The following is a 14,611-nucleotide window of genomic DNA, read 5'->3' as shown; positions in this document are numbered from 1 at the left end:
ATGGAGAGGGGTGTTCTGGTGGCCCATTGTCCTTCATGGATTAACTGTGTCATGGCAGGGTTATGGATGGCTCTCTGTGTATATCTCTGGGTGAGGATGGTGTTTCCAGGTGATACCTTTTCATCTCACTGAGGACTTGTGCTGTCTTGGAGGTCTCAAACATGGTTCAAACATTCCATGCTCCAAGGCGGATCTCGTTTTTTGGCCCAAGTAGACCCTCTCTCACAATCCTGACTTCCTTTCGGCTTTCATCAGGAGTGATCATACTACCACCCAAATAGTTTGGGTGGCTGGGATCTACTCTGGGCCTGGTGACAATAGTTTTGCTCATTGTAGTTTCTGTAACAAGATGGTATTTTACAGTGTGGAGTTGTTAGCCCCAAGCCCAACCCTCAAGTTTGAGGACGTGGTGGAGTGGATTTGTTAGTCTCCCTTTAACCTAGTGTCCTCCAGGTATCAGATTACAGACTCATACCACATGAGACCAGACAGGTTTTAAGGTAGTACACAAGCTGCCTCCGGGACGTCAAGCTCAATCAACTCCTGCTACCAGCACAAGGCAGGGAGTGTAGTTATGTTTAACTAATGATTATTTTCATTATTGACTAATCTGGCAATTATTTTCTTTATTCATTATTTGTTTGATTTATACAATAATAATGCCCATCCCAATTTCCAACAGGCAAAGATTATGTCATATAAAACTGCTTGTTTTTAAATGATTTATACGGTTTAAATTTACAGGCACAGTGCACATTAATAAACATTAAACAACTAATCTTCAACTGCAGTCCCTGGGCAGGTGTAATGACAAGAGACACGTGAAACACGTTAAAACAAGAACAGCAATACTGTACATGTTGATTTACATGTCTTATCAGCTCAGTTTAATATCACATAAGAGAAAAAGAAAAGCAGAAATGAATGTTATTATTAAGTACGAATCATGGGAAGAAGTGTGCGAAGGGGGACATAAAATAACGAATAGCCCATTATGGAAAGAATTCAGTATATTAGAACTCCTTTCATTGTATCAAAATATGACCAAAGTAAAACACATTTGTGTTGGAGGGATTGTAAACAGGTTGGGGATCTCACACACGTTTTCTGGGATTGTCCAAAATGGAAATCATACTGGGAAGGAATTCATACAGAAATACTTCCTTATTTGAAAGTTGATTTTACCACTAGACCCATTGTTTTATATTATAGCAGCAATCCCTGATGGCGCTATGGAACAGCGAAAGGAATGCGTGCTGCATATCCTTTTATTGGTTGCAAAAAAATCAATCAATGGCAGGTTAAAGGTTGAAAGTGTACACAATGGAAAAGATTACAGCAGAACTCCATGTTAAGACAGTCACGTTTTTAAACCGATGAGCTCCTGTAATTATTTATTTTAAAAATACCAAAGTGATAAGGCGCTGTACCGATTTAATCGTGAATTTGGACAAAATTAACATGTCTTTTTTAAAGGTATTTTTGTTTATTTATTCCGTTTTCTTTCTAATTTCCTCTTTCTTTTTATTATTATTATTATTACACCAAAAACTGACAATAACTGCACTATACTGTATAATGACTGTGCAATATCCTTATCATTATTTCTACTCAGGTGAAATTCATACTGTGTAATATTTTCAGGTGGAATTTTGTTTCATTCTCACTGTGCAATATCACTTTCCACTTGTGCAATTTTATTAATAGTCTGTTTATTGTCAATACTGTATATACTGTATAAACGTTTTAAACTAAAGCAGCTATGTATTTTCCAAATGTGCAAAAGTGAATAAACATTTTGTTAAAAAAAAAAAAAAAAAGGGTGAAGTTGCCAAACATTCTTGTATCCATCAACTTCTTTATTAGTCGACTAATCATTCCAGCTTTAATTGTATTGTCATGGTTCTCTGTCATATGTGTTTTTCTTTTATTCCTCTTTGTTTTCAACACATTCAACATCACTTTTCTCGCGAGAAACTTTGACAAAAGTCGGCTTTTACCAGTCTGGTCAGGTTCAGTCAGGTCCAGGCCCCCACCCCAAACTGTTCGTCCAACACAGACACAGACGTGGAGGTAAACAATACGTGTTCAGGTCTGGACCCTACCGCTCTCCTCTCTGTACATTTCCTGTACATTAACACAACTTTACAACAATTGTTTTTCCAGCTTTTGGACTAAAAAGGTGAAAACTGTCTTCTTCTGCAATGGCAGGTGGGTTCATTTAACAAACTTTTTTTTTTACCCTTGAACACATCATCATGCAGCTCGTCATAAATGCTATTAATCCGTATTGTTTTGATTGTTAAATCCTTGTGATGTGTGTTCTAGACGCAGATAGAGTGAAAGAGCTGGTGTCAAAGTGCCAGCAGGCCCGGGACCAGGCTTACTGCCCCTACAGCCACTTCCCTGTCGGTGCAGCACTACTGACAGCAGATGGAGCCATAATCACAGGTAACCACACACAACAGGTGACTTCTATTCTCTCATGTGCTACACAGCAATACTGGAAGTGCGGTGGTGGAAAGAGACTACTGTACTTAAACACAATGTTTTTTTTTTCATACTTTATTTTTCAATTCAATTCAATTTATTTTTGTATAGCGTCAAATCACAACAGAAGTTATCTCAAGACGCTTTATATATAGAACAGGTCTTAGACCGTACACCATTTTTCCCCCCTTTTTTCAAGGTTGTTTTCATATATGCAATTTATAGTTCGAAATTACAATAGTTTATAAACCATTTTTTAAAGTAGATGAGCTTATAGACAAACTCATTAAAGGGACTGTTTGTAAGAATCAGAAATGCTTGTTAACAGCGACACCTGTGGCCGTTAAATCAACTAAAGTCAGCGTCGGGCTTGTGCTCGCTCTACATAGACATGAACGAGCATCGCTCAAAACAGTGAGGCGACACACGTCAGCTAAAACCACAATATCACTCTATATTTCACCTGCTTGGCAGTAATGTTAGCTGACCAGACGAAGGTCTCTCCATGAATCAATGCTGATCCTAGTGTTGGCTTTTCCTGCTTCAGCCTCCGGGGCTGAAGCAGGAAAAGCGGGTCGGTGCCGGGGCTGAAGCAAGAAGAAAAAAACGTTATCGTCCCCGACAGCGCCCCGCTTTTGAGAATATTCTCCTACAGCTTAAGATAAAAAAACTCTTTAAAAACCCTCTTGGATCTGTTTGAAAATGCCTTGTCAAAAAGCTGACTTTTTAGAGATACAGTATGTAGTTCTCACAGGACAGCAATGCCACAAATATATGATGATCTTTTAGAATATGATGCATTGCTGTAGATTAAATTACCTAACAGTATATGAAGGAGTTAAGATGAGCACTAAAATGCAACATACACAGTAATGCAGCAGTAATAGTAATCCAGAAACATCAGATATAATAGGATAACACTGACAGGGAATATTTGACTGCATAATGAATACGTTTACTTTTCAAAATGTAAGTACATTTTGCTGATAATACATTCATTACTTAAGTAAGGTTTTGAATGCAGGACTTTTACTTGTAGTGGAGTATTTTCACAATGTGGTATTAGTACTTTTACTTTAGTTATGGATCTGAATACTTCTTCCATCACTGTTAAAATGTTGTGCCCACACAAATGCATCAGTAATAATACAGTAATATAACAACAGTGCATAATGAGTATTTTTAGTTTGATACTTCAAGCAAACATTTTTCATATAACACTTTTCTAAACAGAAATTATAAAGTGGGTAAAGGAGAAAGAGGGGGTATAAAATATAAAAACAAAGAGAATTAAGTGTTCAACTCATAAAAGAATAAATGTAGGCTATATATTTAAGAAAAAGCCAAAGAAAATCTAAACACTTTTTTTTATTATCCCTGTGAAAGAGTCCAGAGTCTGAGCATTTGTGTGTTTTCAGGCTGTAATGTGGAGAACGCCTCCTACGGTCTGACAGTGTGTGCTGAACGGACGGCCATCCAGAGGGCCGTGGTGGAAGGTCACAGACAGTTCACTGCCATCGCTGTGACATGGTGAGACTGAGACAGTCAGTGTCATGACTTTGGTGACACATTAAGAGTTTCATATAGCACATGTTCTGATGCATTTATCCTCTCCTCTCTTCCATGCAGTGATATCAAAGACCACTTTGTTGCGCCGTGTGGAGCATGTCGACAGGTGCTATCGGAGGTGAGACAGCTCTTTTATGACCGGTACAGACAATCAGGAAATGATACACTTCAAATCTTTCCATCTTATTAAGACATTTCTGTCTATGATTTAACCCTAAAATTTGTTTTTTTTAAATAATTAAATAATATATTTTTTCAGAATATAGAATAGTTCAGCTTGTCTCCAAATCAAATCAGCTAGAAACAAATGTCTTTATCCTTAAAAGAATAAAAGGATTAAGGTAAGTCACTGCACTACAATCAAGAAAACTTAATTTCAGAAAACACCAGGCAATTTTGAATTTTGAATAAGTTGAAAAAAATTCTCAAATAAACTGTAAGGACTGAATAACAGACAAAAATGACTTGATAAGAGGTCGATTTTTGCAGTGTATGAACCAGGAACACTATATATCTCTTCCCTGTTACTGTATTTCACAGGTACGTTAAACATTAATACTAATAACCGAGCATAGTAACATTTTATAGCTTCCTCGTTAAATAGAGCAGCATTGTTCAGTAAATTAAATAGAGATGAATATGACCCTATTGTCTTTTTCTTGCTATCATAATAAAACTTTTAAAAGATGATTTATTTTATTTTTTTATTTATTTTAAATTTCTTTAACAATGAAAACAAATGTTTCTGTGTGTCACTTGAAGAACCCGTTTGAAATCATGATTAAAGCAGCAAAATAAACTGTTAACTTTCTTGGTTTCAGAGCACATTTAGTCTTTGTTGGTTAAAATATAATGTAAGACATTTATTCTGCATACTGCAGCCAATGGCTTTAGCTATAGGACACTGAGGTCATATTCTTTTTTTCCAGGGAATTTGGGGGGTTTCAGCAATGTGGGTAGAGTGACGTTACTGGATGTTTTATGTGCTGATTCCAGTATTTTATTTTTTTATCATTTCACTCCAAATTTGGAAACTTTTAGGTCAACAGAAATACATAGATAAAGGATTTATTATTTCTCCACTAGATTTTTATTCCTTGATATTTCACAGAACACATAATTAAATAGTTAAATACAAAAAGAAATATTTAAATATAAAAATGTAGACTTTTTGTGTGTCTGAGTAGGATACATATGACACTCATGACCCCAGCGTTAATATAAATCCTGGCTCTGACCTTGCATGTTGGTACTTTCTCCTTCAATACTGTGCATCTCTCTCTCTCTCTCTCTCACCAGTTTGGATCAGACTGGATTGTATACTTGATCAAGCCGGACGGATCTTTCAGAGAAACCAGCCTGAGTGAACTGTTGCCTCTGTCCTTTACACGCCAGGAACTGAAGACGTATCAGCAGGATCCTTAGACGTCACTTTTTAGTACATGAGCTGCAAAGTCCCTTAAATTGGGTTATAGCGACACTGCAAATTAGGAAAACAATTAAACATATTTTGTTTCTCCTAAAAATGTGTGATTTATTATTATTATATTATTATCATCATTATATTATTGTTATTGTTGTTGTTGTTATAATTATTATTATATAATCACGATTATTATTTTTGTTATTGTTGTTATTATTATTATTATTATATAATCACTATTATTATTTTTGTTGTTATTGGTATTATTATTATCATTATTATATAATCACTATTATTATTATTATTATTATTATATAATCACTATTATTGTTATTGTTATTATTGTAATTATATAATCACTATTATTATTATTGTTGTTATTATTATTATATAATCACTATTATTATTATTGTTGTTGTTATTGTTATTATTATTATTATATAATCACTTTTATTATTATTATTGTTGTTATTATTATTAATATTATTATTATATAATCACTTTTATTATTATTATTGTTGTTATTATTATTATTATATAATCACTTTTATTATTATTATTATTGTTATTATTATTATTATTATATAATCATTATTATTATTGTTGTTATTATTATTATTATATAATCACTTTTATTATTATTATTATTGTTATTATTATTATTATATAATCACTTTTATTATTATTATTATTATTGTTATTATATAATCACTTTTATTATTATTATTGTTGTTATTATTATTATTATTATTATATAATCAATATTATTATTATTATTATTGTTGTTATTATTATTATTTGTCGTAGCAGCATTCCTATCATTAGTACAATCACTATTATTATGATAATCATCTTTGTTATAATTATAATTATGATAACAGAGAGAGTTTACTAGACTAGAGAGTTCTAAAGATGACGTCGCAATGAGTGCGTCATAAAGTGGGCGGGGCCTGAATCTGTTTCCGGAAGCAACAACATGGAGGCTGTAGTGAGCGATGTGGTCGCTCCAGAAGACCTTTTAGTAAGTTTACACACGATTACACCTCTTCAATTCACAAACACATACTTATTAACACATGGTGATGTCTTAGCAACATGTGTTCACTCGGTAAATTCTGAAACGTGGGTTAAAAAGGCTGAAACTTTGGTTAAAAAGCGACGTACTTTGAGGCGTCACCTCTCTAGCTAATGCTAATGCTACTGATGTGACTGATGTAACGATGACATCCTCTAATGTATCTATATGACTCTTATAATAACAGATTTGGGGAATGATATGTACTTCTGTGACCTTAAAGCTGAAGGTTAACTACTGGTTTCTCCTCAGAGGAAGCATTACACACAATGATCTGCCAAAACAAACACTACATGTTGAGCAAAGCACTGTGTTTGTGTGTTTGTTTCACTACCTTCATGAGTTCATGGCTTCAACTTCTGCTTTTGTTTTGACAGAAATTTGAGAAGAAATACAACAGTGAGCTGGTGAAGGGAGCCGTCTCCAAAGAAACTAAGTTTGAGTATGCCTGGTGTCTGATCAGGAGCAAATACACAGGGGACATCAAGAAGGGGATTGTGCTCCTGGAGGGTAAGTTAATGCAATCATATGCTTATTATACTCAGAGCTACATGTTGTAGTTACAGACTAATAGTAGATTTATGAGGCTGATGTTGATATTTGAGAGTTTACAAATCCAAAATATTGGATGAGGCACTTTTAAAGTTGGTTCTTAAAGGGCCAGTGTGTAACATTTCAGGGGATCTATTAGCAGAAATCCCCTGTTGTTTCTAAAAGGTTTTAGATTATGGAGATGTTTTGTACATGCCTCTGCTCAGTGCCTTCATATGCTTGATGTAGCTTACCATGCATCCTTAAAGGGACTATTTGTAACTTTGTACGCGCATAAATGTAGCGGGTCGTCACACATGCGCGTTCGCGTGTAGCCGCTGTACCCTCCTCCTCTGCCTGCTCGCCTTCACTCAGACAGCTCAGCTCGCTCCACCTCTAGACGTGAACGCGCGCTCACTCCACACTGCAGAAGAGTTAGTTTAGCTCTGAGAATATCTAGTGAATGCACAGGGGACGTTTGTGCAGAAATAACTGCTGCAGCTCCTCCAGACCAACAGAGGCTTTCCGTGTCTTGTGAAGTGACGGAGCTCTACAGAGATTTACGTTGTCTTCTCGTTACCGACCGGGTGCCGGTGTCTCCTCTGCTCTCTCCGGCTGCGGACGGAGAGCAGGGAGACATGCTGCAGAGCCCCGCTGCCTCAGCCTGCACTTAGGCAGGAAAAGCCAACACTAGGATCAGATCTAAATCATGTTCATGGAGAGACCTTCGTCTGGTCAGCTAACATTACTGCCAAGCAGCTGAAATATAGAGTGATATTGTGGTTTTAGCTGACTTGTGTCGCCTCACTGTTTTGAGCGATGCTCGTTCAGGTATATTGAGAGCGAGCAAGCGCGAGCCCGACGCTGACTTTCGTTGATTTCACGGCCACAGGTGTCGCTGTTAAGAAGCATTTCTGAAAGTTACAAATAGTCCCTTTAAGGTTCATCACAAATTGTAAAGCTCTGACTCACCACTGTGAGCTGTACTCTCGGGTGGGATGGCCTGCACTGGCACCCCGTAGGCTGCACCCTCAGCCTGGAATTTGCTCCAAAATGACCTAAAAATCAAGGAGCTGGTATCATTAAATATTTTTAATGAAGGCTTTAGAAGCAGACTCTATGGCATGCCAACGTTTGTTATCTCAATGGGACTAACCTGGTTAAATAAAGGTTAAAGAAAAGAAGAATATAATATTCATAACTATGATTTCATCAGTGTATAATCACCTGAAACTAAGTATCGTTGTGTTTTCGTTAGCTTAGAATGAGCCCTTCATATCTACATAGGGAGTGGGTCCTCTTCACAGAGTCCGCCATGTTGCTCCGCCATGTTTCTACAGTAGCAGACAAACCAAACACTGTCTCTAGAGAGAGCCTTTCACGTTTTTACGTTACCTGAAGGCCACCGTAGTTCTCCAACACTCTTGTGAAACTGCAGTAACGTGAGCCGTAGACTGAAAAACCGTGGTACCCCGCAGCCGCCGTCTGACTTCCGTTGCTCCTAAAGTAGTGTTATTATGGTAAGGATGACCTCTTGAGCGAGGCGAACGGCGTTGCCATGTTTTTGCCCTCGGTGGCTCACGTTACCACAGTCTTGGAAAGGGAGGAGAGAGCGGAGGGGTACTCAGTTGGTTGCAATCTGCAACCACACCACTAGATGCTGCCAAATCCTACACACTGCCCCTTTTAAACAATTCAGATATGTACTGAGACATTTTTTTGTCTTCATTGAACATTATGACTAGACAGACATTCAGCAGGTCATGGTCATTCTTACACAATTAAAGATTTCAGTGTAGATGTCAATCAAATTAAATATGAAAAGTAAATAAATGAAACATGAAAAATACTGTATCCAAACATAATAAATAAACAATAACTTAAAAAGTCAATATACAGGGGCTACAATAAAGAAAATATTTTTAAAAAATATAACAATGTATGTTCACTTTTTGTTTGTCATAATGGCTAATGTATCTGTGTACAAATTTAATTCAACTAGAAAAATATTTAAGTTTGGGAAGGACTTGTTTGTGAAATTTGTGAAAGTATAAGATTTGTCATGTAACTCAAAGGTTTATTATTACATTTGAATTTAGTGATAGTGTTTTTTGGCGTGATTGTTATAGAATGTATGTGTCGTATACAGTGATACTGATATATCTGTGATAAGCTAAATAATGTTATAATGAGGCTCTAGTTACTGTTACTATACAAATAATGACTTTGAATGTCTGAATGTTGCTGAGAAGGGATCAGACAAGGGACATGGCAACTTCACTGCTTGCAAAGGGAGCATGGTCTGTCATTAATCAATAAAGTATTATTCTGATTCTGATGTAACACATTAACTTTTGTTTTTGTCTTAGAACTTGTTCAGAAAGCGTCAAAGGACGACTCCCGGGACTTCTTGTTCTACCTGGCAGTGGCCAACTACAGACTCAAAGTTAGTGTCATTCCTAAAGTCAATTTGTAGGTTTTAACATGTTTAAACATTTAATGCAGCCCTCACATTTGATGACATCATTTAAAATGTGCACACATCTGAGAGTATTTCCTCTCCCCTGTTCTTCTTCCAGGAATATGAGAAAGCCCTGAAGTACATCCGAACTCTTCTAAAGAACGAGCCGGGGAACAAGCAGGCTCAGGAGCTGGAGAAACTCATCGACAAGGCTTTAAAGAAAGGTACGAACTAGGGGGGTGTCGCGATAAACCAGTATTGACGATAACCGTGATATTTTAAAAAACAATTATTGACCATGTTAATAATACAAATATGATAATATCAAAGTAAATAATCCAGCGCCTCTTAAATAGAGCCCAACCGAGTTATCAGTCAGCCGATTTAATTATATTATATTAAGCCGCGTGTTGTGTGAGTCGCGAAGCAGCTGACCGTAGTGTCAGCCCTATGTTATTCTACACAGGGTACTAGCTCTAAATCACCAGGGCAAAATACAGCTGGAGTCAAGAAATGTAACAGCAACCTCAGCAATAATTAAAACTATAAACCAGCACAAAAATGATCGTTACCTACATAAGCCACCATGTTTTGAACAGACGCATTACATTACAAACACTAACAAAAAGGTAACATTTGCATTTTGTAACATAAAACAGCAAATTTAAAGTCCCCATGAAATGAAAAATACATTTTCCCAGTTTTAGTCTGTGTTAATTGTTCATTGGTATATGCCAAATGTATGTCAAAAACCAGTATCAGAGTATTTTTACATCAAAATCTGATCAAAATCCATGTCTTTTCTCTTGCTGTAAACGGTTTTGAATGTTTGGTGAATTATCCTGAGACATATAAATGATACTAGTAGCTAACAGAGCAGTATGGAGAGAGACAGGAAGAGACGTGTGTTTCCATGTCAGTGGGCAAAAACGTTTTCATTTTCAAAACAATGTGGCTGAGGTTTAATTCATTCAAGGGAAACTGTAGATTTTCATCTGACGCTGTGTCAGTGCAGCGTGGCACCGTAATGTTTAGCTGTGAAATGAGAACGTTTGCTCGACTGTTTTCAACATAGCTGCCAGATCACAAACGTTCTCCTTTTACAGCTAAACAGTACGCTAAAATATGTTTCTGAAAACATTTGAGGAGCGAAATAGGCATTACAGTAACAGAATATTGATTCATATTTGACCAGCGCTGCCTAGTTTGACAGTTTGATCGGAGTTCACGTGTTTCGCGAGCAGTGATTGACAGCTGTCCACATACTGCTCGGCTCCGATTGGTTGTTTTTGTTCGGCGCAGTGAAATCTTGCAAATGCCATTATGAGCACAGAGACATAATTTTGTTCCACAGATTATCTGTCTCATGTACTACTGTCAGGTTATAGTGACCCTTAAATATATGTACACACTGACTGTACCAGAAGGGGAGTAAACACTCTACAAGCCATTCAAAAACGGCTACAGAGCGGAGTCACTACTTGCGTTCAGGAAGGCCATCATCAGACGCTTGCCGCCAGTGACGAAAGGGCAGGAAATGGTCGCTAATTTTCTCTTTCTCTCGTTTCTCTCTTCTTTTCTGAGCCTCACATTTGACAGCTGGCAATTTTTTCTATTAATAGTTATTTATAATAATTTAATTCCCAGTGAAGTTAACTGTTTCCAAACACTAATGTCATTTTGGACAGTATTTATGTACAGTATGTTATGGAGGCAGGATATTTTACAGTTTAACAATAAACTTTATTGTCCAAAAATGACATCAGTGAGTTACAGACTCTACTCTTAATGTAATTCATTTGCCAAAAAAGAGATAAAATGCACAATAAACAAAGTTAAAGATGAGTTTGACTGACTATTTTTAATTTTTTCAAATTTTCTTGCGATAATATCGTTGAATTAATTTCGCCACAATAATCGTGTAGTGAAAATCTGATATCGTGACAGCCCTCGTACCAGTCGTAACAGAATAGTTTATTTCACCAGTTATTTTTCCCTTGTGAGTATTTCCCCCTGAGTGTAAAACCACAATGCTGACATTCACATGTTGTCATCTAGACGGCTTGGTTGGCATGGCGATCGTCGGGGGAATCGGTCTTGGCGTGGCCGGTTTGGCGGGCCTCATCGGCTTGGCTGTGTCAAAGGGAGCTGCTAAATCCTAACCTGGACATGGGACGACGTGTCTTCATTTTGCTGGACTGACACACTGACTCTTCACCTGCATTAAAACAATTAAAAGTTTGTGGAGAGAGCTTGAAGGATGTAACATTTTGGTTTGTATGTACCGCAACACAAATTAAAGGGTTTGATTAACGCCAATGAATAACCGTATTGTAACAGGGTTGAGATTCACCATACATGATTACTTGGCTGTCTATTCACACACCATAGCTTGGCACTTTCTCATTATTTGTAAATAAACTAGGATAGTCAGGATGCACTTCAGTCATTTCTTACTTTAGTTTGCACCTCAGCCTAAACTTCCTAAGTTCACATTTACATTTTGTGTAAATAATATCCTTCTAAAAGTGCAGTTGTGGTTCTGTACTGTCTGTTTAATTATTTTTAAGAATTGTTAAGGAAAGTGTTATGGGTGTAGTGGGAAGTGCTTGTAATACCACAAGCAATGGTGTGATTTGTTTGCTGTTGAGGTGGCAATGACTGCATTGCTGCTGGTAGAAGGCTGTAAGTGAGGAGATGTTTGCATTTATTTTGGACATGAGGTTTCTTTACATTTGTTCTGAATAGTACTTTAAAATAAGGGAGGCAACACACTTGGAAATTAATCATTTTTGCCATTTAAAATACATTTACCTGTGCTACATTTAATGGGTTGTTTCCATCTTGTTAAATAAAATGATTTTGAACTGAGAGATTTGTGTTCTCAGGAAATTATTGTCGAGGTCTTCAATGACAACTGCTTCAGTGTTGGAGTACCATACACACTGGTATGTATCTCTTTTGAGAGCAGAAGAAATAAGTGCAGAAAGAAGAAAAGACATACAACAAACACACACAAAAGCTGATACATTAACAGCGTCAGAAACAATCAGACATCTCTAAATAACATTTACAGAATGACACATTTACATTGCTTGTTTCGTCCAGCCAATAGTTGGACAAAACAAACTAAGAAAATAAAATAATTAAATTAATTACAAGGGACAAGCAGCAAATCCTCACATTTGAGAAGCTAAAAATATAAAATGTCTGACAAATGATTATCAAAATAGTCGCCAAGTGATTAATTGACTAATTGCTTCAGCTCTAATTGTATATAACATTAATCTAGGGATGCACCAATCTAAGTTATTCAGTCGATACCGAGTACAAATCCGATACCAGTGTTTAATTAATGAGCTGTATGCCTCACTGTGTGGAAGTGACTGAGATCATTCTTTCATGTGTAAGACAACATCAGGCTTGGCTTAAACATTGCTTTACTACTAACTTTGTAAAACAAAATGTAACAAATAAATACATGGATATAAATGTACGGAATTATTTATTAGTAAAATAATAAATTGTGCACCAGCAACTCGGTAAAAAATCTTCAAAATTAACAGCAAATACAATTCAATTTGAAACCTTTTAAATGCAGCAACAATGGTTAAAACTTTAACAGGAATTAATTATTTTGCAGTGCAGTTATTTAGAATTTTTTTGACCTCTTTATTCAAATGGCAATGCATTTTGCAAATGGCAATTCAATATGTACTAGTGAATAGAATATGTATTAGTGCCACTGCAGCCCCTCGAAACATTGGCTTTGCAGATATTGCAAGTAGCCGTAGAACTTGTTGGCGTAGCGAGCGTGAAATACCTCCGAACAGCTCACGTTTGTTGTTAGTTCCCTCAGCTATGCGTTCTACCGGTGTGCTACTGACGCATGAAGTACTACGTACATGTGAAATCAGATGTAAACATAGAATTTAATTGAATTTATCGGACCCAGATTAGCGATCCAGCTATTTGAGTCAGTATCGACTTTTTACTGGCATCAGATTGGTGCATCCCTTGTAGCAAAGTATTATATGTTACAAACTTTTTATATTTTTTGGTGTAAACAGTAAAATAACTGGTAGCAATGTCTGTAAAACAAGTGTAGTGCAGTAAGGAGTATAAGGCAGCCTGTAATCTAGACATTGTTAAAGACGAGCTAAATGCCTACAAAGCTATATCATCTGCATAAAAAAGAATATTCTGAGTATGTCTTACGTTTTAATAGTTATGAAAGACTAGGAAACTGGAATTTTCCATTGATGTCAACCTGCATCTGATAAATGCATCAGTCATTTTCAGAAGAATCTTATGTTGATGGAGCAAAGTCCAATTCTTATCACTGTCATTTATTGACTATTAAATTTACAACGATGTTTTGGTGGACACTGGGAGAGAGTGCATTATCACCATCACTATCTAAGTGTCTAGGAGTCTTTAGCACTAAGATTGGGCCGTACTGGACATGTTTGAACAAAAAAACGTGCCTGGCCTGGTTTACTAGCTGTCGACCGTCTTCACATCTTGACCCCCAGATAAATTTAAGTCTCAGGCACCGTTTTACGACAGGAAGGCTTATGGAGGCTATTATGGAGGCTATCAGGTGTGTGGTGTGTTATCAGTCTTGTGGGGTGTTACTCATTAACCCACCTGACGGGACCGAAACTCCCCAGGGACAGATGAGTGAAAACAATAATCTTCTTTGGTGTGAAAGAGGTGATGGAGTGGGTAAACGAAAAGAGATAAGGGTGGGTAAAGGTCCCCCAATAATGAATCTAATATCCAATCAGAGCAGCAGAAAATAAACTTAACCACTAACCAAAGCTGGAATTGTCGTCAGACTCATCTCATGTGCAGTTTTAACACACTTTAACATCAATGATTCATCAAGCCCGGTGTAATTTAGATCAGCTTCAGTGAGTTTCAGTTACGAGGGCCAATGTTCATTGAGTATCCGCTGGTTTAAACACATAGCTGAGAGATATTAATGTGTAATCACCATGAAGAAAGAGAATACATCTGGGAACAGGGTGTATTGGCTAAGCTATGCCCTGTTTGTGTG

General features: G+C 36.7%; 2 protein-coding genes across 3 annotated transcripts; both read left to right on the top strand.

The window, feature by feature from the left end:
- The first annotated feature begins 1,392 nt into the window (after positions 1-1,392).
- LOC141761392 (cytidine deaminase) lies at positions 1,393-5,670 on the top strand. Of its 2 annotated transcripts, none has more exons than XM_074624771.1 (6): positions 1,393-1,476; positions 2,167-2,211; positions 2,329-2,451; positions 3,909-4,020; positions 4,120-4,177; positions 5,359-5,670. In XM_074624771.1, the coding sequence occupies exons 2-6, from the start codon at positions 2,205-2,207 to the stop codon at positions 5,482-5,484; spliced, it is 426 nt and encodes a 141-aa protein (XP_074480872.1). In that variant the 5' UTR covers positions 1,393-1,476; positions 2,167-2,204; the 3' UTR covers positions 5,485-5,670. The 2 variants fall into 2 exon arrangements, with proteins under 2 accessions (XP_074480872.1, XP_074480871.1); XM_074624770.1 differs by lacking the exon at positions 1,393-1,476 and adding an exon at positions 1,793-2,073.
- A 676-nt stretch (positions 5,671-6,346) lies between these two features.
- Positions 6,347-12,420, top strand: fis1 (fission, mitochondrial 1). The gene is made up of 5 exons (XM_074624762.1): positions 6,347-6,503; positions 6,935-7,067; positions 9,458-9,534; positions 9,668-9,773; positions 11,608-12,420. The coding sequence occupies exons 1-5, from the start codon at positions 6,459-6,461 to the stop codon at positions 11,709-11,711; spliced, it is 465 nt and encodes a 154-aa protein (XP_074480863.1). The 5' UTR covers positions 6,347-6,458; the 3' UTR covers positions 11,712-12,420.
- Positions 12,421-14,611: the final 2,191 nt, after the last annotated feature.

Source organism: Sebastes fasciatus, chromosome 22 (genome assembly GCF_043250625.1).
Source record: "Sebastes fasciatus isolate fSebFas1 chromosome 22, fSebFas1.pri, whole genome shotgun sequence".
Taxonomy (NCBI): Eukaryota; Metazoa; Chordata; class Actinopteri; order Perciformes; family Sebastidae; genus Sebastes; species Sebastes fasciatus.
The sequence above is the reverse complement of the archived record's forward strand: the minus strand, read 5'-3'. Positions and strand labels throughout refer to the sequence as shown.